Source organism: Bubalus bubalis, chromosome 2 (assembly GCF_019923935.1).
Source record: "Bubalus bubalis isolate 160015118507 breed Murrah chromosome 2, NDDB_SH_1, whole genome shotgun sequence".
Taxonomy (NCBI): Eukaryota; Metazoa; Chordata; class Mammalia; order Artiodactyla; family Bovidae; genus Bubalus; species Bubalus bubalis.
Genome location: NC_059158.1, coordinates 143,677,517 through 143,698,168, shown reverse-complemented (window position 1 = coordinate 143,698,168; position 20,652 = coordinate 143,677,517). Strand labels below are relative to the sequence as shown.

At 38.6% G+C, this 20,652-nt stretch overlaps 1 protein-coding gene across 35 annotated transcripts in view; it reads right to left on the bottom strand.

Annotated features, from left to right (window-relative positions):
• The window catches only part of ABI2 (abl interactor 2), a 110,758-nt gene extending 95,110 nt beyond the window's left edge, over positions 1-15,648 (bottom strand). For 2 of the 35 annotated variants that reach the window (XM_045164530.1, XM_045164486.1), the window contains exon 1: positions 14,131-15,615. In XM_045164530.1, coding sequence (XP_045020465.1) covers positions 14,131-14,247 — 117 coding nt within the window. In that variant the 5' untranslated portion in view covers positions 14,248-15,615. Of the gene's footprint in view, positions 1-14,130 lie in introns of all 35 variants that reach the window. The other 33 variants (XM_045164516.1, XM_045164532.1, XM_045164494.1 and 30 more) reach the window with 30 other exon arrangements.
• Positions 15,649-20,652: the final 5,004 nt, after the last annotated feature.

The window sequence follows — 20,652 nt, the reverse complement described above, 5'->3', positions numbered from 1 at the left end:
CATGGGCGGAGGAGCCTGGTAGGCTGCAGTTCATGGGGTCGTTAAGAGTTGAACACGACTGAGCAACTTCACTTTCACTTTTCACTTTCATGCATTGGAGAAGGAAATGGCAACCCTCTCCAGTGCTCTTGCCTGGAGAATCCCAGGGACGGAGGAACCTGGTGGGCTGCCGTCTATGGGGTCACAGAGTTGGACACGACTGAAGCAACTTAGCAGCAGCGGCATGCAGATAACACCACCCTCATGGCAGAAAATAAAAAGGAATTAAGGAGCCTTTTGAGGAAGGTGAAAGAAGACAATGAAAAAGCTGGCTTAAAACTCAACATTCAAAAATGAAGATCATGGCATCCGGGCCCAAAATTTCATGGCTAACAGATGGGGAAACAAAGGAAACAGTGACAGAGTTTATTTTCTTGGGCTCCAAAATCACTGCGGATGGTGACTGCAGCCATGAAATTAAAAGACGCTTGCTCCTTGGAAGGAAAGCTATGACAAACCTAGTAGGCGTATTAAAAAGCAGTGACACCACTTTGCCAACAAAGGTCTAGTCAAAGCTATGGTTTTTTCAGTAGTCATGTATGGATGTGAGAGCTAGACCATAAAGAAGGCTGAGCATCAAAGAACTGATCTTTCAAACTGTAGTGTTGGAGAAGATTTGAGAGCCCCTTGGACAGTAAGGCGATCAAACCAGTCAATCCTAAAGGAAGTCAACCCTTAATAACCATTGGAAGGACTGACATTGAAGCTCCAATACATTGGTCACCTGATGCGAAGAACTGACTCATTGGAAAAGATCCTGATGCTGGCAAAGACTGAAGGCAGGAGGAGAAGGGGACGACAGAGGATGAGGTGGTTGGATGGCCTCACTGACTCAACAGACATGAGTCTGGGCAAACTCTGGGTGATTGCAAAGGACAGGGAAGCCTGACGTGCTACAGTCCATGGAGTTGCAAAGGGACAGACATGATTGAGCGACTGAACAACAACAAAGTAAAAGGAATTTAACTGAATTAACTCTATAGCACCAGCAGCATTTGAAATGTGTGCATGTGTGGTTAGCTGCTCGGTTCTGTCCAATTCTTTGCGACACCATGGACTGTAGCCTGCCAGGCTTCTCTGTCCATGGGATTCTCCAGGCAAGAATACTTGGAGTGGATTGCCACTCCCTTCTCCAGGAAATCTTCCAGACCCAGGGATCAAACCCTGCATTGCAGGTGGATTCTTTAACACCTGTGCTGCCAGGGAAGCCTGTTTGAAAGAGCACTGTCAATTCTGTCAGTCGTAGCCACATTAAGTATGCCGGACAAATGAGAAGTATGCTCCAATTTCACTTATATGTACATAAATCTACAACCTCTTCAACTTTAGAAGAGTAATTTATTTCACTTCTCTCAAATATATTTTATACTGCTTACCAGAAGACACCTGATTTATTCACTTAATATTTATTGAATGCCTATATGGCACTGTTCCATACGCTGGCAGTGAAAGAGGCAAAACTCCCCGCCTTACTGTATCACTCACAGGCCAGAAAGTCAAAGTCATTCAGTCGTGTCCAACCCTTTGTGACCCCATGGACTATACAGTCCATGGAATTCTCTAGGCCAGAATACTGGAGTGGGTAGCCTATCTCTTCTCCAAGAGATCTTCCCAACCCAGGAATCGAACTGGGGTCCCCTGCATTGCAGGCAGAGTCTTTACCAACTGAGCTATCAGGAAAGAGGGAGATATAAATAAATATACTGTTTGTTAAATTATAAGTAATATGAAGAAAAATAAATATGGAAAGAAAAGTACAAGCAAAGAGGAGTGTGAACAAAGGGCAGGGAATATGTTACAATTTTACACAGATCAGGAAGGAATCAAGAAGACATTTGAGCAAAAGCCTAAAGGAGGTAAAAGATTCAGTCACAGTAAATGCAGACTAAAAAGGTCCTCAGGAAGAAGTAGGCCTGGTATGTTCAAGAAAAAAAGGCCAAGGAACTTCCCTAGTGGTCCAGGGGCTAACACTCCCGTGCTCCCAGTGCAAGTCTGGTCCCTGGTTAGGGAACTAGATCCCACATGCAGCAACCAAAGATCCTGTGTACTGCAACTAAGATTCAGCAGAGTCAAAGAAATATTAAAAAAAAAGAAAAAGAAAAAAAGGGACACCAGTCAAAGTGGCTGGAGCAGAATGAGCAAAGGAAAGGCAGACAATTCAAGACCAGAAACTAGATCATCTGTACCCTGCGTGCAATTTTAAAGATTCTGGTTCTTTCACTGAGAAGTTCCCAAGTTTTTAACAGAACAGTGATATCGTTTGATTTAGATTTGTAAAAGCTCATTCTGGCTGCTATTCCAAGACTAGCTGAAAGGCTACTGCTATAATCTAAGTAAGGGATAATGGTAACCGGGACCAGGATGGTATCAGGAGAGGTAGTGAAGAGTAGTCAGATCCAGGAAGATGAAGACAGAGCTACTTGTAGTTGCAAAAGAGAAGTCAATGGTGATACTAAGGTCTCTGGTTTCAGTATTAAGAAGTCAGAGCTGTCCTTTACTGGTAGAGGAACGGCTACAGGAGAAGCTACGTTCAGATACTGTGGTAGGCTGAATAGCGGCCCTTTCACAGACGATCACATCCTAATCCCTGGAATCTGTGAATATGTTACCTGACGTGGCAAAAGGGACTTGGCAAATGAAAAGTTAAGATCCTGAGATGGGAAGGTTATGCTGCTGCTCCTAAGTCGCTTCAGTCGTGTCCGACTCTGTGCGACCCCAAAGACAGAAGCCCACCAGGCTCTGCCGTCCCTGGGATTCTCCAGGCAAGAACACTGGAGTGGGTTGCCATTTCCTTCTCCAATGCATGAAAGTGAAAAGTGAAAGTGAAGTCGCTCAGTTGTGTCCGACTCTTAAGCGACCTCATGGACTGCAGCCTACCAGGCTCCTCCGTCCATGGGATTCTCCAGGCAAAAGTACTGCAGTGGGGTGCCACTGCCTTCTCCGGAAGGTTATGTGACTGGATCCAATGTAATCACAAGGACTTTATAAGAGGGAGAGAGGATCAGGATCAGAGAAGGCAACAGGGCAAAAGAAGCAAGAGAAAGAGAAGGGGAAGTGATGATGGAAGCAGGGGGACAGTAAGAGATGTGAAAATGGAAGCAGGGTCTGAGCGATGCCATTGCTACCCAGGGAACTGAAAGAGGGCCACGGGCTAAAGAATGTGGGCAGCCTCGTAAAGCTGGAAAAGGTAAGGAAACGGACTCCTCCCTACAGCTTCCAGAATGAAACACAGCTCTTGTGACCCATTTCAGACTTCTGACCTCCAGAGCTATTAAATAATAAGTTCATGGTACTTTAAGATGCTAAATTTTTGATAATTTGTTATAGCAGCAATAGGAAATTAATGCAGATGCAACAGTTTAAGTATTTAGAAATCAAAAACTACATGTATCAGAATTTTTGTATAACAAATTTTCATCTGACTTTGAAAATAATACCTTTTTAAACCATATAAGGTTGTACACTCAAAAGGTATAGTGTCAAGTTAAACACCTTAGCATTTAAAATAAATTTCTTCATCCATCTACTTCAAAATAAGAGCAACTATGTGTGTGTGTGCGTGTATTAGTTGCTCAGTCATGTCCAACTCTTTGTGACCCCACGAACTGTAGCCCGCCAGGCTCCTCTGTTCACGGGGTTCTCCAGGCAAGAATACTGGAGTGTGTTGCCAGTTCCTTCTCCAGGGAATCTTCCCAACCCAGGGATTTAATCCCAGTCTCCTGCATTGCGGCCTTCCTTTGTGGCTCAGCTGGTAAAGAATCTCCCTGCGATGCGGGAGACCTGGGTTCGATTCCTGGATTGGGAAGATCCCCTGGAGAAGGGAAAGGCTACCCACTCCAGTATTCTGGCCTGGGCAGTTTCTTTACCGTCTGAGCCATCAGGGAAGCCCAAGAGTGACAGTGGTCTTAAACTAAATCATAGTATTTTGTCATATGGAATCTGAAGACTCAGCTCTAAACCTCTGAACTTTGCAGAATTTGTTACCTTGATAGATATTTACTCTAGAAGGCCTAACACATGTAAATTCCTTCATCTTGGCGAACTGCTAGAAATGCTGAAAGTTATGGTGGTTATGTTCTAAGTCAACATATAACCATAAACTGGGTAAGAGAAGGTGCCTGGCTGATTTTCGTATTTATCAGAAGAGGGCATGAGGTGTAAAAAGTCAAGAAGTATCACTCTAAAGCAATTAAGTTTGGAGACAAAGTACTTTAACCCAGGACATCCATGAGCATTCATAGTTTGTCACAATTTCCAGAAAATTAAAATGAACTACTTATGCATCTATGAATGTGAAATATAACTTTACATAATGTAGTTTAGTTGTAAAAGCCATGAAATTCTGCTTAACTAGAAAAATTCAACCATAATACAGTTGCAGCACAATAAGACAAATGAAATTAGCATGGAAGAAATCTTGCATCTCATCCTATCAAAAATCTTAAAAAAAAAGAAAAAAAGTAACCATTATAAGACATGCTCCCAAAAGAGCTGTGTAAAAAAAAAACGACAAAAATACATCATATAAGTCTTCAATATACATCAATGATAAACCATGTTTCACTGATTGTAGTATGAATAGTTTTTCATATTTTAACATTACCAAAACTGAAACGCATCCTGAGGGTTAAGTAGCAGTATTTTAAGTGTTTAAGTGGCAATGTTCATTAAGTTAGTGGCACATAATATAGAGCATCTTAAAAATCGACAGTCTTAAATTTTATTAGACATGTACTGTTTTAGCTGTATTATCTTACTGAATCTTTACAAATACCCTATGAAATAGCTGCTATAATTCTAACACCTTACAGATTAACAACTGAGACAGAAAGGTTAATTTCTCAGTCACACGGCCACTAAAATTATCTTTACTATGTACACCACTATTTAATTGGCAAAATTATAATTTAAAATAACCTACATCATATTTTCAGGGTTTTGTAGCTATTTTAATGTTCTCAATATGAAAAGAAATTGAAGGTTTTTAAAATAACAATGCATTCAGCCTTTATAAAGTCCTTTTGCATATACAAATAAAGCACATAGCATAGCAGCAGTTATACACAATATATACCTGTTTGACCAAGCTTAACGATTATAGCAAATTCCTAGACATTAGTTTAAACCCATTTCTTGCAAAACAAAGTTATATAACTCAGAATGCACATCACCTCACTAATCAAACTTCCTTTAAGTGCAGATTTTTACAAAACCCATTGTACAATCAAACAACGTCATTTACCTTATTAAGACTGAAAATATAATGAGCATCTCAAAAGATGCAGGAAAAAAGCATATAACATAATATGAAATCAATCCTGATTTTAAAAGATATTCTGAGCAAACTAAGAATAAGAGAACTTCCTGCACCTGATAAAGGACATGCACAAAAACTTACAGCTAGTAACATAGTTAACGGTGAAAGACTGGCCACTTTCCCTCTAAGACTGAGAACAAGTGAAGGATATGAGCTCTCAACCACGCCTATTCAAGATCATATTGGAGGTCCCAGCCAGTGCCATAAGGCAAGAAATATAAATAAAACAAAGACTGGAAAGGAAGAAATAAAACTAGCTTCATTTGCTGGTGACATGATTACCTACATTTAAAAAATTCTAAAGAATCTTCAAAAAAAAAGAAAAAGCTTCTATGTTTAACACGTAAATTTAGCAAGGTCACAGAATAAAAGGGCAATATACAAGTCAGTCCTATTTCTATACACTAGTAATGAACAACTGCAAACCAAGATTTTATAAAACATAACTATTTATTACAGTATAAAAATCATTAAATAATTAGGGATATGGAAGATAATGTGCAAAATCAGTATTCTAATCACTAAAATGACTAGCTAAATCAAAGAATACTTAAATAGACATACCAAGTCCACAGATTGGAGGACTCAGTACTGTCAAAAGTATAAATTGCCCCAAAATATCTACAGATTCAGTGCAATTCCATTAAAATCCCAGCAGGTTTGCAGAAATTAACAAGCTGTTTCTAAAACATATACTGAGAAACCAAAGAACCTAGAAAAACAAAAACAAATCTGATAAAGAACAAACTATAAGATTCATACCACCTGATTTCAAGACTTACTACAAAGCTACAATATGATACAGACAAAGTATATATACTGATATGTATGTATTAAAGGAACAAAATGGAGTTTAAAATATACCCGGACACATATGGTCTACTGATTTCAACAAGATGCCAAGGGAATAGAATGGAGAAAAGAATTTTTTCCTCAAATGGTTCCTAAGCAATTAGATAACAATTTACAAAAACCAAACCTCGACATACTTCACTTCCGTAGATAAATTAATTTTAAGTAGATTATATACTTAACTGTAAGATCAGAAACTACAAAATGTCTAGAGAGAAACAGGAGAAATCTTTGTGATTTTAGATTAGGCAAAAGTATTAACCAAAAAAGAAGCTGATACATCAGCTTCAAATATATAAAACTTATGCTCTGTTAAAGACACTTAAAATGCAAAGAGAAGACACATACTAGGAGAAATTATTTGCAAAATACATATCTAGTAAGTGTACATAGAATACATTGAAAAATTCTCAAAGCAATTAAAAAAAATTTTAAACAGATAAAAGATCTGGACACACACCTCACCAAAGATGATAGAAACATGGTAAATAACCACAGGAAAAAACGCTTGACATCATTAGTCATTGAGAAAATGCAAAATGAAACAAATGTGACAACACTAACACGTATCAGATTCATTTTGATATTTGGCAAAACTAATACAATTATGTAAAGTTTAAAAACAAAATAAAATTAAAATTAAAAAAAAATAGTAAAATTTTAAAACCTGACAAAATCAAGTGCTGACAAGGAAGAAGAGCGACTGATACTTTGCTGGCAAGAATGCAAAATAGTACCATCATTTTGGAAAAGAGTTCGGCACTTTAAATAAAGTAAAACATCTGTTTGCCATATAACCCTATAAAACCAGTATTATAAATATTTGCTGTCAAGCAAAGGCAAGGGAAGACTTGACCTGCTCCAGCCCTGACAAGCTCTTATCAGATTCAGAAAGCTGTGTACTTACATTAAGAGTAAAGAATAAGTAGCAAAAGTTGAGGTCCTTGCGCAGAGCCACACCAAAACACAAGGGGCCATATGATTACAACATGGATGCTGTAACCCTGTGGTGAGGGAGGAATCAATGCCATACTACAGCATGAAGTTTCATAGCCACGGCTGTGCCCTAAAAGGATGCAACAGAAAGCCTCATCTCATCAGAACCAGGAGTTGAGGAGAAACTGTATCATGTGGGAGACACAGAATGAGAGAAAGAAGCCTACTAGGAGCTCCTCCCAAGCTTCACAAGTACACCAGGTGCTCTGGCAAGAGTCAGGTCACCTGCACTTCAAACCTACCATTGTGACCCATGTGGATACGCGCTAGGCCATCAGGGGGCCATCATGGGGCCAATTCCTTAAATTCACCCAAGTGAGATAAAGACATATGTCCCACCAAAAACCATTTGCAAATGTTTATCACTATCATCATCACTGGCTAAAACGAGAAAAAAATTTATATCATCGTGGTTATATAAGTTTGTCAAAATTGACAGCCTTTTTACCTAAAACAGGTGAATTGTATTCAATGTGTATTACACTTCAATAAACCAAAATCAAATTGAAAAATATGTATTGTAAATGATTCAAGATCAAGCTGCTTTGTAGTGCAAAATTTCTACATTTAAGAATGTTATTTGTATATGAATAAAAAGTAAAACTCTATTCCCTACAAGGTAATGACAGTATAGTAATGCCAGGAGAATATAAATGCTGCTTACAGTATCTAATAGGGAAAAACTTGCAAGTTTAGAGGTAATTTACATCCAATCTATAAAATTATTCAGTGCAATCTCTAGTATATTGCAGTATACGTATTTCTGACATTCAGTGACTGTTAATTAGTGTCTCCAACATCCTATGGCTAATGAAAGGATATTAAAAAAACTTTTAAGATATAAATCTATCCTCTGGAAGCTTTATACCTGGACAAGGAACGCAAAATAAATGAAAAATTCAAAGTAGGTGTCATTCCATTTGCTACTTCATTAAGCGAGTCTATTAACAATTCTCATAAATATTCAATCAAAAGCTATTAGAGGGGTTTCCCTAGTGGCTCAGCTGGTAAAGAATCCGCCTGCAATGCGGGAGAACTGGGTTAAATCCCTGGGTTGGAAAAATCCCCTGCAGAAGGGAACGGGTACCCACTCCAGTATTCTGGCCTGGAGAATTCCATGGACTGAATAGTCCATGGGGTCGCAAAGAGTCAGACATGACTGAGCGACTTTCACTTTATAAGCTATTAAAAGTCTGCAAATAATCTAAATATAATTTTCAATCTACTTCTCTTTATCCACAAAATATTACATTTATACGCATCGCCACTGCATGTTATTAAAACTCTTTACATTTTAAAACGTAAGTAACAATCCAAAGGATCTCACCATCAAAAATATCTCCTCTATATATTCTACACATAAGTAAGTCTATTTGGTTATAAACTATTCTGTGGGAGAGGGCTTCTCAGATGGCTCAGTGGTAGAACCCGCCACCTGCTGATGCAAGAGACACGAGTAATCCCTGGGTTGGGAAGATCCCCTGAAGAAGGAAATGGCAACCCATTCCAGCATTCTTGACTGGGAAATCCCACGAGCAGAGGAGCGTGGTAGGCTACAGCTCATGGGTTGCAAAAGTATCGGACACAACTTAGCAACTCAACAACAGATTCTCTGGAAGACGAAAGAAGACCCTGAATGAAGCAAATCTATCACACACTATACATTACGCACCTCAATCTAGGGAAATTCGATCTCCCTAATTCAGCCTGATGTTCACCTACATGGGTCACCCCTCTCTGTGGAGGTGAAAAACACAAGTCAAGGAAAGGATGTAAACACCAGTCCTCAAATTTCTACTGTCTCCTCTCTCATTCTAGGCACTTTTAAGATTTCTCTATTTGTGAGAACAAACAGAAGTTAAACACATAAATACAAACCTCCTTTCTGTATACTCTATGATCATTCATAAAAGACAAAGTCATGACTAGCACCATTAAAAGTTTCTTTTCAAAGCAAGGTATAACACACCCTAATATTCACTGCAACACTGTTTACAGTAGCCAAGACATGGAAGCAACCTAAATGTCTACCAACAGAGGGATGGATAAAAAAGATGTGGTAAATACATACAATGCAGTATTACTCAGCCATTAAAAAAGAATGAAATAACGCCATTTGGAGCAACATGGATGGACCTAGAGGTCGTCATACTAAGTGAAGTAAGTCAGACAGAGAAGGGGAAATATCGTATGACAACCCTGGTATGTGGAATCTAAAAAGAAACTATACAAACGAACTTAAAAAACAGAAACTCAGACTTAAGAAAACAAACTTTGGTTGGTGACAGAAGATTGGGGGAAAAAGCATAGTTAGGGAGTTTGGGATGGACATGTACATGCTGCTATATTTAAAAAGGATAACCAACAAGGACCTACTGTATAGCCCATGAAACTCTGCTCAATGTTATGTGGCAACCTGGATGAGAGGAGAGTTTAGGGGAGAATGGATGCATGTATGACTGAGTCCCTTCACTGTCCACCTGAAACTATCACAACACTGCTATACCCCAATATAAAATAAAAAGTTAAAAAATATATCAAGGTATAGGCTGCAGTCCATGGGGTCGCAAAGAGTCACAACTGAGTGACTTCACTTTCACTTTTAACTTTGATGCATTGGAGAAGGAAACGGCAATCCACTCCAGTGTTCTTGCCTGGAGAATCCCAGGGACGGGGGAGCCTGGTGGGCTGCCGTCTATGGGGTCGCACAGGGTCGGACACGACAGAAGCGACTTAGCAGCAGCCAACAGCATAAAGGTAATAAAGAACATGAACCTAATATTTTAAAAATATGATACACATGTGTATAAAAAGATTTAAAATTATAAATCCTAGCTATATATTCAAAATGATTAGGCAATTTTACATTTCTTCCTTCTTAAAACACATTACTTTGCCAACAAAAGTCCATCTAGTCAAAGCTATGGTTTTTCCAGTAGTCTTATATGGATGTAAGAGTTGGACTATAAAGAAAGTTGAGCGCCATAGAATTGATGCTTTTGAACTACAGTGTTGGAGAAGACTCTTGAGAGTCCCTTGGACTGCAAGGAGATCCAACCAGTCCATCCTAAAGGAAATCAGTCCTGAATATTCATTAGAAAGACTGATGCTAAAGCTGAAACTCCAATACTTTGGCCACCTGATGCGAAGAACTCAATGGAAAAGACCCTGATGATGGGAAAAACTGAAGGAGGGAGGAGAAAGGGACGACAGATGAGATGGTTGGATGGCATCACCAATTCAATGAACATGAGTCTGAGTGAACTCCGGGAGTTGGTGATGGACAGGGAGGCCTGGCGTGCTGCAGTCCATGGGGTCGCAAAGAGCTGGACACAACTGAGAAACTGAACTGAGTAAGTTTTCAACAATGAGCATGGTTTTTATTAAGAATTTTAAATATTTGTATTATTTCAGTAACTACTTTTTAATGAAACTGACTAGAAAGCTATGATTCTATTATCCCCTTATAAACCTTCCCTGCAATTTTTAATGAATTCTGAGTATCCTTGTTGACAGAGGAAAATGAATGACATCTTTCCTGTTATTCAAAACAAAGAAATATTTCAGATAAAACATAAAGTAAATTCTCAGTTTCTATTCTTCTGAGCAAAGCTATTTTATTGGATGACTTTGTGCTTAATCCAAAAAGGACAATGGGATTTTACTATGTATCTATGTGAATTATGACTCACAAAAAGCAGTAACTTTTTTTTTATCTAACAAAAGGAAAAATATAAAAATGAACAAGTTGGTTTTCCAGACTTAGCAGAGTAAAAATGTAATCTTATTTCATCTATCAAAACATTAAAGCAATCCATATTATTATAATGTTCTTCATTTATAAACATGTAGATCCAAGTTAATCAAAACATTTTAAAAGTTTCTGAACACTTACTAGATTAGGAATCAATGTTTATAAATGAAGAAAAAAAACACAAGTGTTCTATATCTCCAAAAAATTAAACAGTAACTAAAGTCCTTTTTTACAGGAAAGAAATAGTCAATCAGGAAAAGAGGAATATTTTGACAATCACTTTTTACTAGAGGTTGAAATAAAACAAAATCATCTAATTTTTTTTTTATACTAAAGATGATTTTTAAATTTATAATGTAAACTAGGCTGGTAACCTTGAAAACTACCACCTAAACCCTTCGGTAGATTTTGTGTGTGTTAATACAGGCACTATTTGATCACTCTTAATGCCAAAAGATAACATTTCTAAAGGACATTTTCATATGATAGGAACAATTTAAACAGTATGCCTTTTCAGAAGGACACCACCATTTTTCTTCCTTTCCTCAATTTTTACACTAAATGTAATCCACATTTAGAATATTCTTATTTTTATATTCCCATGCATAAAACCAGGCATTTAAGGACACTGAGCAAAGAACCTTATCACGTTACCTACCGATAAATGTCTTTTTCCTGCTTTACAGGCAAAAACTGTCCTTGCACAAAATAAAATGAGTGTCAGGTGAGTTAACTTGAGCTAGTGGTTAGGACATGCTGCTGTAATAAGCCTAAACTGACCATCGGATCACTAATTGACCTGCATCCATTGCAGGGTCACAGAGGCTGCATCAGAACCCCTGCTGGTCGGTTCGATGGTTACAAGAAGAGCCAGCCAAATGTGCAGCTGAGTCAGCACAAATCCACTATCACCATGTTCTATTTATCAACTTTACTACAAACAAATCACGTAGGAGTTTTCTGTCGGGAGAACGCCAATAATATAACCACTGCATCCTAATACCACCTGTTCTAGGTTCTAAATTGAAGAAACAAGGCATTTTAAAATCCAAATCCATTTCTATTAATCAGCACTTCCATTCTGAATTTTAAAACACCATCGCATTAAATTCTGAGTCCCACGGCTAAGACAAATGATGGCGGCAACATTCTTCTCTTTTGAACCGGAAGAAATGTAGTGATGACAACTGTTGATCCCTTTACCCTCGCAGCTTGATCAATCCAGGTACTTTTACCTTTTATGTAACTACTGCAACCTAAAAGGAACTATATCTTCAAATTGCAATAAAAATTATCTTCCAAACAAAGAGAACTTAAAAAAAAAATTAGTAGTGATAACTGCAACCCAATCACTTTTCCACTGTTTCTCTTCTGAGACCTGTAACTCTTTCCCATATTTTGCACAAGAGATTGTAATGATTACTTCAGTCCTTTTAATTGCCTCTCCTAAAGACTGAATTTTCAGAGTGAGGATAGCGTAGTTTTCGCCAGTCCTTCTTCCCACCTGCAGCCCATTAAGAATATAAACTGACACTCAAAATGGTACTCATCTGCTACAGATCAGCCATCCCACTAACTATACTATGAAATTCTGTAGACACTAGGTACGTATCAACTCTTAACAGTGCCAGGCCATTTTAGACTTTCAAATATATTTAGTGAAAACTGAGCATCTCAACGTTTTACTCTCTCCTACCACACTCAGTATCAGCAAAGCACCCCATGAATATGGACAAGTGTACTGTCTGTATGTACCTTTGACCCAAGACACACTCTATCTTTTCCTACTGGCCATACTTTCAACTGCCTCTTTGGAGGGAAAAGCCTTGGATTATGTCTGATTTATTCTCCAGTACAAATATTCCATACAAGAAAATACAGTGCTCAGGATATGTCTAATCAAGTAATATCTTACAATACTATCCTTGATTAACCATGTGATCCTTACAAAATTCATGAACCTATAAATTTTAACACCCATTTTTTTCTTTGGTTCACACCAAGACTTGAGAATGCTTCCCAATATAGCTGATGTTAGGAAAGATGCCTGGAGAGATGGAGGTGGGAGAAGGAAAAAAGGCCACAGTGAAGGAACAATTTAACATACTGCTTCCATTTCCACCTATATCCCAAGAGAATTTAAATAGGAAGGGAAAAGATGGAGGTAGAACCTATGATTCAGAATAAGCTATAAAGGAAAACAAAAGATGCTGACTTTGCAAACTGTACATCTTAAGCTATCCTTTAAATAATTTTTTAAAAAGAATTGTTTTTAATCCACATAATCTTGCTTCTTCCAGAAGCAGCTCAATTTCATCTCACCCAATATCCCCCGCCTTCATACACATACATACAGTGCTACCACTGAGTCCCGATGCCAAACCAACCATACATGAAAATTCAAACCGTGAGAATTATTTCCCATTTCTCTCTCAAAGATAATCACAAAAATTTTCCCTGCAGGCAAATTAGCTATTTCTAACGGGCTTGGAGGTGGGTAGCGGGAGGGAACAGACCATTATCATGCAGCTTCTCATTCTCCATAGAGAAGAAAACTGGCATTAACTTCCAACAAGGGGGACAGCTGCTTATACTGTAGCCTCAGTTAGAACCCAAAAACAAGCCCAAAAAAACCACGCTGATCTTTTGATGCATTCAAATGAGTAGAAAGCTCAGGCATTTTACTTTGCAGCAATACAGCGCCTCAAAAATCCTCCAGAGATTGGGGGGTGAGAGCGACCCATTAAACCCCAAACCCTTGCCATATGGGGGAGTAGGATTCTGTCAAATAGAAAATGCCACTCTCCGCCTCCTCCGCCATCGCGAAAATTGACGGGCACCGATTGCGGAGGCGGCCGAGGGAAGAAGAGAGGAGGCGGGGACACACACACACACACACACACGCACACACACCCCGCACCGAGAACTGATTCATGGCTTTTGAAAAATGCTTGAAAGCTACAATTTCCTCCAACCGGAGAATTCTCACCCATTCTCCCGCTCCCACCCTGCTTCTACCCCTGCATTGGGACTCAGCTGCACTGTGTCCCTGCTGCGGCCTCGGCCCCGTGTGCCCTACGCCCCCAGGCGCGCGGCCCCCGGGCCGGGGGTCCCCCACGCGCAGCTCAGCAGCCAGAGGCCCAACACGCCCAGGCCGGGAGATGCGTCGCACCTGGATGTAGTTGTTCTCGCAGTAATCGGCCACCCGTTCCAGATTCGTGTAACTGTCGAAGAGGGCCCGGCGGCCCCCCGGGATTTCCTCCTCCAGCAGCATCTGCAGCTCCGCCATCTTCACATCCTCCTCCTCATACAGACCGCAGAGGCAGCGGCGGCAGTAGCGCCAGGGAAACCCAAGACTAGGAGAGGAGGAGCCGAGGCGACGGCGGCGGCAACCCGGGAGGAGCGAGAAACACCCCCCGCGCGCGCGCGACAGGGGAGGGGGCAGCGGGAACGGGGGCGGGGCGCGAGCCGATGGACTCGGAGGACGGTCACCGCGGCGACGGCCGGCCCGGCGCGCGCACGCGCGCTCCTCTCCCTCCACCCCCGGGAGCCCGAAAAAGGTTCCCACCCTTGGTCGCGCCGCCCGCCCCTCCCCCACATCCGGCGTCTCCTAGCGACCGCGGGAGTGGGGGCCGGGATGCACGCGGGAGTCGAGCGCGCAGTTAACCCTTCGGCCCCCGCAGGATGCGTGGCTGGGGCAGAGCACCCCGCGGCCTTTGTTAGTCCTGCGTGAACGCCCACCCGGCTCTGCGGTCTTCCCGCCTGCTTCTTCAGGGACTCTCCTCGGCGTTATCCTCAACCTGGGGCCCAACCCTATGGTAGTGGGCCTGAGGGATAATATTAGCCCCACTGAACTCCCATGTAGCTTTAAGTGCGTGCGCCCCACTTTTTTCTCTTCATCTTTGACCGTATTCATCCTCTTTGGATAAATAAATTTCGGTTTCCTAATCCCAAATTTCCTGCCCTCCAGCTTCTTTGCACCTGTTTTCCGATTAACACTGTTTCCCCTGCCAGGTTAGGGGTTCTTTTCTCCTTTGCCCATCCTCTGGCCTTCAGCTTTTCCCACTTGCTCTGTGCTACTCTTCTTCAGTGACAATCTTTTTTTTATCATTTCTCTGAGTCTATCAACTTTTTTCCTCACCTATTAAGGATTTAAAGTTTCAAAAACGATTTTGCTAATACTTTACTTCCTCACAGGGCTATTACATGGATAAAATAAAAGTTTATGTGAAAGCACCTTTGAAAACATTAAATGCCATAAAAATTCAAGCTAGATCATTTTGGTCTTGCAGTTACTCTTCTGTATTGTATTTTTTTCCCCCTAAATCTGACTACTCCACACATGTAATTTTTTAAAACTGAAATTTCTGACAACTGCTGATATATTCTAAAGTCCATGACCTTTATTTGTACCATGGAAAGTCAAGGCTGACTGCCTTTGCAGTTTAGAGCAAGATCTATTATTTCTAGTCTTGCATTTGTGATCTCTTGGCCTGCCTAGTGATTCCCCCCCTTTTTTTTCCTGCCCTGATAATGAGGAAACTGCTGTCTCAAATCACTTTAATGCTTTCCCATTGTTTTATTGGCTTTTTGATGTACACATTAGCAAATTGTTTTGAGTTTTTTCTGTGAAACCCAAGTTAAAGGATACTGAAAATGTTCCAGTCTGACTGGTTTTATTCTTAACCACTTAAAGATGTCTTCTGTATTAGTGGTTCTCAAACTTAAGTGTGAGGCACTTTTTAAAATGAGAGCTCTAGGGTCACACTCGAGAGATATTCATTAGCCTTAGTGATGGAATGGAGTAGTTACTTAGATGGCACATAAACTTGCTTCAGGGATTAACATTATTAGATCAAGCAAACTTTTCTTTTAGACTTAATTTCAATGAATCAAAGTCTACTATTGAGCTGTAAGAGGTCCACCAGGCTAAGTTAAATACTAAACACCCTCCCCCATTACTTGTTTCCACCTGGCATTATTTCAAGTACTGCTTAGTAATTAACCCAATAAACAGTTCTCCCCAGAAGACTGACTCATCATCCTAGGAATCACTGAAAGATTCCAGTATGTACTTTCTCAAATTAATTTGTGACAGTTTCTTCAGATTTTAGCTTCCTTAACTGAAAAATCAAAGGGTTAAACTCAGGTCCGTTCTCAAACTTCTCCTTGGATTCAAATCACCTGCAGGGCTTGTTGAAACACAGAAGTGCTAGGCCGCACCCCTAGAGTGTCTGAATCAGTTGGCCTGCCCCATTTATGGTTCTAACAAGTTCCCAGGTGATGCCAATGAAACTGCCCTTCTGGCTATGAAGGCCTAACTGGGACTCTCTATGGAGAGAAGGCCTTTTAATATTCAGCAAAATCTAAGGATCAAAGAACATAGATACACACTTCTGTTGCCACCAAGGTCATTTCAGTAAAAAAGACAACTACAAAATCTATAAAAACTACATGCATCACATGTGCATATATAATTGGTGGGATTGTAGGGCGTTTGCTCCTGCTCCTCTTAGTTTTTCTAAAATGAGCATGGATTATTTTTCTAAGAGAACAGTAAGTCTATTATCTCCCCAAATCAGAAAGAACACTTTTATTAACACAGCCCAAGACAACATTTTTAAGTAATTTTATCACCAATTTGATTCAAAGTAAGCATTTAAAATTTTGTAGATTTTTTAATATATTAGCCCAGTCATGCTGAGTGCAGTTGATTTTTTAAAAATCAAACTGCAGGTCCTGATATTTATTTCCAATTAATTGTGCCTTGACTTTTCACCAAATTTAAATCCTCATTACCATCTATTGAAATAATCTTGATTCACATCATCTACAGATTTAATAAGCAAGACTTTGGGGTGCATTATTGCCTTTAATAAGAATGTTGAATAAATCAAGGCCAAGAAGAGGGCCTAATGGCTTGGCTCTATAAGACTCACTTAGTTGGTCAGAGCCACAATCAATATACCTTGAATTGGGCCAGTTGTGATTGTACCTTAAAGGACTCACATTTATCAAATATTTCATCATGATCCCATAACTGGTGAAAAAGTGTCAAATTCTTCTGCTGAAATAAAGATACTATGGAATTCTCTGGATGTATATCACTCCTAAATGAGAAAATTAAGGTAAAGCACAATAATACATTGCCTTAAAGTATGGGTTCTAAATAAACAAATTTGCTTAACTGAGAAGTTTACAATTGCTTCTCTTACATCTAGAAGACATGTCCATTCACTTCTGACGTTCCCCTCAGATTCTTCCTGCATAGCACTGATATAATTCATCATAAACAATGCTTTCATCAGTAAATCTTTTTTTCTCCAGATTATCAGTCTCTCTTCCTAGGTGGTTGAGTAAAGAATCTGCCTGCCGATGCAATAGACACAGGAGACACAGATTCGATCCCTGTGTTGGGAAGATCCCCTGGAGAAGGAAACCGGAACCCACTCCAGGGTTCTTGCCTGGGAAATCCCATGGACAGAGAAGCCTGGATGGCTACAGTCTATGGGATCACAAAGAGTCGGGCATGACTTACCAACTAAATAACAAACAACAGAAACTTTTAAATGACATCAACCTACCAGCTTTAAAATCCATAGCACTGAGTATTAATTAGTACTTAATATTATTGTATTTTCTCATACATTTTAAAAGATTAGAGAACAAATAACATTTATGGCACCTAAAGAATAATACCATCTGTTTCATTTACACACAACGGAGCTTCCTGGTTTTACCTTAAATGTTTGGAAACTATTAAATAAGAATGCCATCCTTCTTCATGAAGATTTATTGTTGTTGAGTGATTTAAGTCGTGTCTGACTCTTTTGTGACCCCATGGACTGTAACCCACTAGGCTCCTCTGTCCATGGGACTACCCAGGCAAAAATACTGGATTGGGTTGCCGTTTCCTTCTCCAGGGGATCGTCCCAACCCAGGGATCGAACCTGCATCTCCTGTGTCTCCTGCACTGGCAGGTGGATTCTTTTACTGCTGAGCCACCAGGGAAGCACTCTTCATGAAGATACTTTGGACTGTTTTCTTTCTTTACCTTGAGACTCTCAAAACTAGTTTTCTGGCTGCTATATAACTTTATCAGGCAATACTTGATATATATGTGCATATACAATTCAATGACTATATATTTCAATGAAATTTAAAAGAATTCCTTTTTTTTTTTTTTTTTTTTTGTTGGCAAAGTAATGTCTCTGCTTTTTTTAAAAGAATTCCTTTTTAAGTAATTAAGTTCCCTGTTTGATATATTACACAGTAATAATCAGGAGAAATGCAAAGCAGAGTTTTTTACTCAAGCAATGACATGGTTAACTTAGTTCCCATTCTTACCCCAAACAAGAAAAATAGTTATCAGTGATTAATATGTTCATACACATTTATATATATATTTAGTTTTAGTCAAATTTAAGACACTGGAAATTTTAATACCAAGTGCATATAATTTGAACATATTAAATCTTTGAAACAAATTTTCTGTATGTAATCAAAAAATAAATGACTGTGATCTAAGCCTTATTTTTTTTTTTTTTTTTTTTGTGCGACCCCATAGACGGCAGCCCACCAAGGCTCTGCCGTCCCTGGGATTCTCCAGGCAAGAACACTGGAGTGGGTTGCCATTTCCTTCTCCTAAGCCTTATATTTTAAAGGCACACTTTATCATATGAAATTTTGGTCTCAGTTTTAGTTATTTAAATCTTGGTCTCAATTTTAGGCATATTTATTTAATGGTTTAAAGTGTACCAAACTATTTTTCTTAAAGCCTTACTGTGTAATAGAGTTTCCCATGCTTTGTAACTGTATGAATGCACATTTTAAGAAATAAGTTAAAAATGATTGGAAAGAATACACATTCTCCAAAATTAGTCTGTAAGAATAAAAAAATCCCCATTTTCAGGAAGTCAGTAGTCCCCAAGTCTCAAACATATATTTTCATTTGTACTGAAAGTCATTTTTTGTCTACTTTGGAAATTACAAATATACAGTATGGAAAATGGTGTAATTACGACACAAAAATCCATTGACTAGATGTAACAAATAGCTTCTATTTTACCTCATAAAATATTATTCTTATGCTAAAGAACTTTAAAGAAAATTATAGTAATTATGACATTTAACTCCTAAATGCTTCATTACAAATTTCCAAAAAAATAAGGGTATTTTGCTACGTAACGACAATATTGTTAGCAAATCTAACAAAATCAACAATAATCCCCTCATACTACCTAACACCCAATAAAAGCATTTTTCAAGAAGATATTATGCTTAGAAAGAAGAAATAACATATACCCCAAGATAAAACCTGAAAGGATTATATTTAAATATTTAGAATCCTAATAGTTTCCTGTGATAGACCACAAAATAGCGCCCTTCCCTGTGAAAAATAAGATGTTTTTTCCCATTAAATCATGACAATGGACAATATAAACCTGAAATTCTTCCATGATAATATATCTCTGTGTATAGATATAACCAATGGAGTAGGTAATTGATCTTCAAAGGTATGTTTTTGAAAAGAATACAAATTCCTCAAAGCTTTAATTTCCACTGAAATTGGCTTTACATATTCCCTCCCCCACACACAAGAAACGTGTACATTTCAGAGCTAAAGCATAAAATAGATCATTGTTTCCCACAGCAGAACAGATCACCAATCAGTTCACAAAAACTGGATTTCTAAAATTAGCTATTTTTGTTCACACTTTGTCTTAAATTATGTTAAAGGTTTATAGAGTGTCAAGTCTCAAAAGGTACTAACTAGGTTTTTATTACTGATAACTATACTTCCCTTAATAACATGAATTGCTAAGAGTTTGAAAGGTACCAGTTTTTCTGATTATGCATTAATACCATTAGAACCTGTATACTGAATATTCACTGAAGCATGTATAATTTCCAAAGCTGCTAACTTTTTTTTAATAACAATATTTCTTGTCAGTTTCAGTAATATTGCAAACAAATAGGTTATACTTTGACAAAATAGCTAACTAAACACCATGGTACATGTCAACAAGACTCACATGTATAGTACAAGGTTGGTAAGAATAAGAATATTGTTCACCACTGATTCCTATGTTCATGAAATGGAATGTAAAAGAGGTTAACAGCAAAAAAGTGACTCATGATTCTCTTTGTCAAAGTAATTTTATGTAGCCTCTTGGAAAGAAAGGACTAGAAGAGAATAATTTTGGTATTTTTAAATGGAAAAGAATGCTGAATTTAACTACACTTAAAATACATTGGTAGGATTTCTTACTTCCTCCTCCACAGAAATTAACAATATATTTCTCACAGATTCCTATTATCTAGATGTCCAACCATATAAATAAGTGAATGACTCATATCACTGAAATATTTCATAGGGTTTTATGTTGATGATTTCAGGGGGAAAATCCCACTTTATCTTCCAGCAGAAAACAATGTTTGGCAATTATGATTAAAATATAGGAAAACAGAAGTTTAAATGGGGCTTAAGATTTAAGATTTAATCCACTATTAGTATACTGGATCACTTTTGCAACTTTAATAAAAATGTGTATTATGAAATTGCTTTTAAGTTTGGCATCTATTTGTTGCTTATTTTGTAAATAATTTTAAGACATCCTAGAGAGGCTTAAATCGCTTGATGATAAATCATAAAAAAGACATTTATGGGTATTTGCAAGAACAACTGGCATAA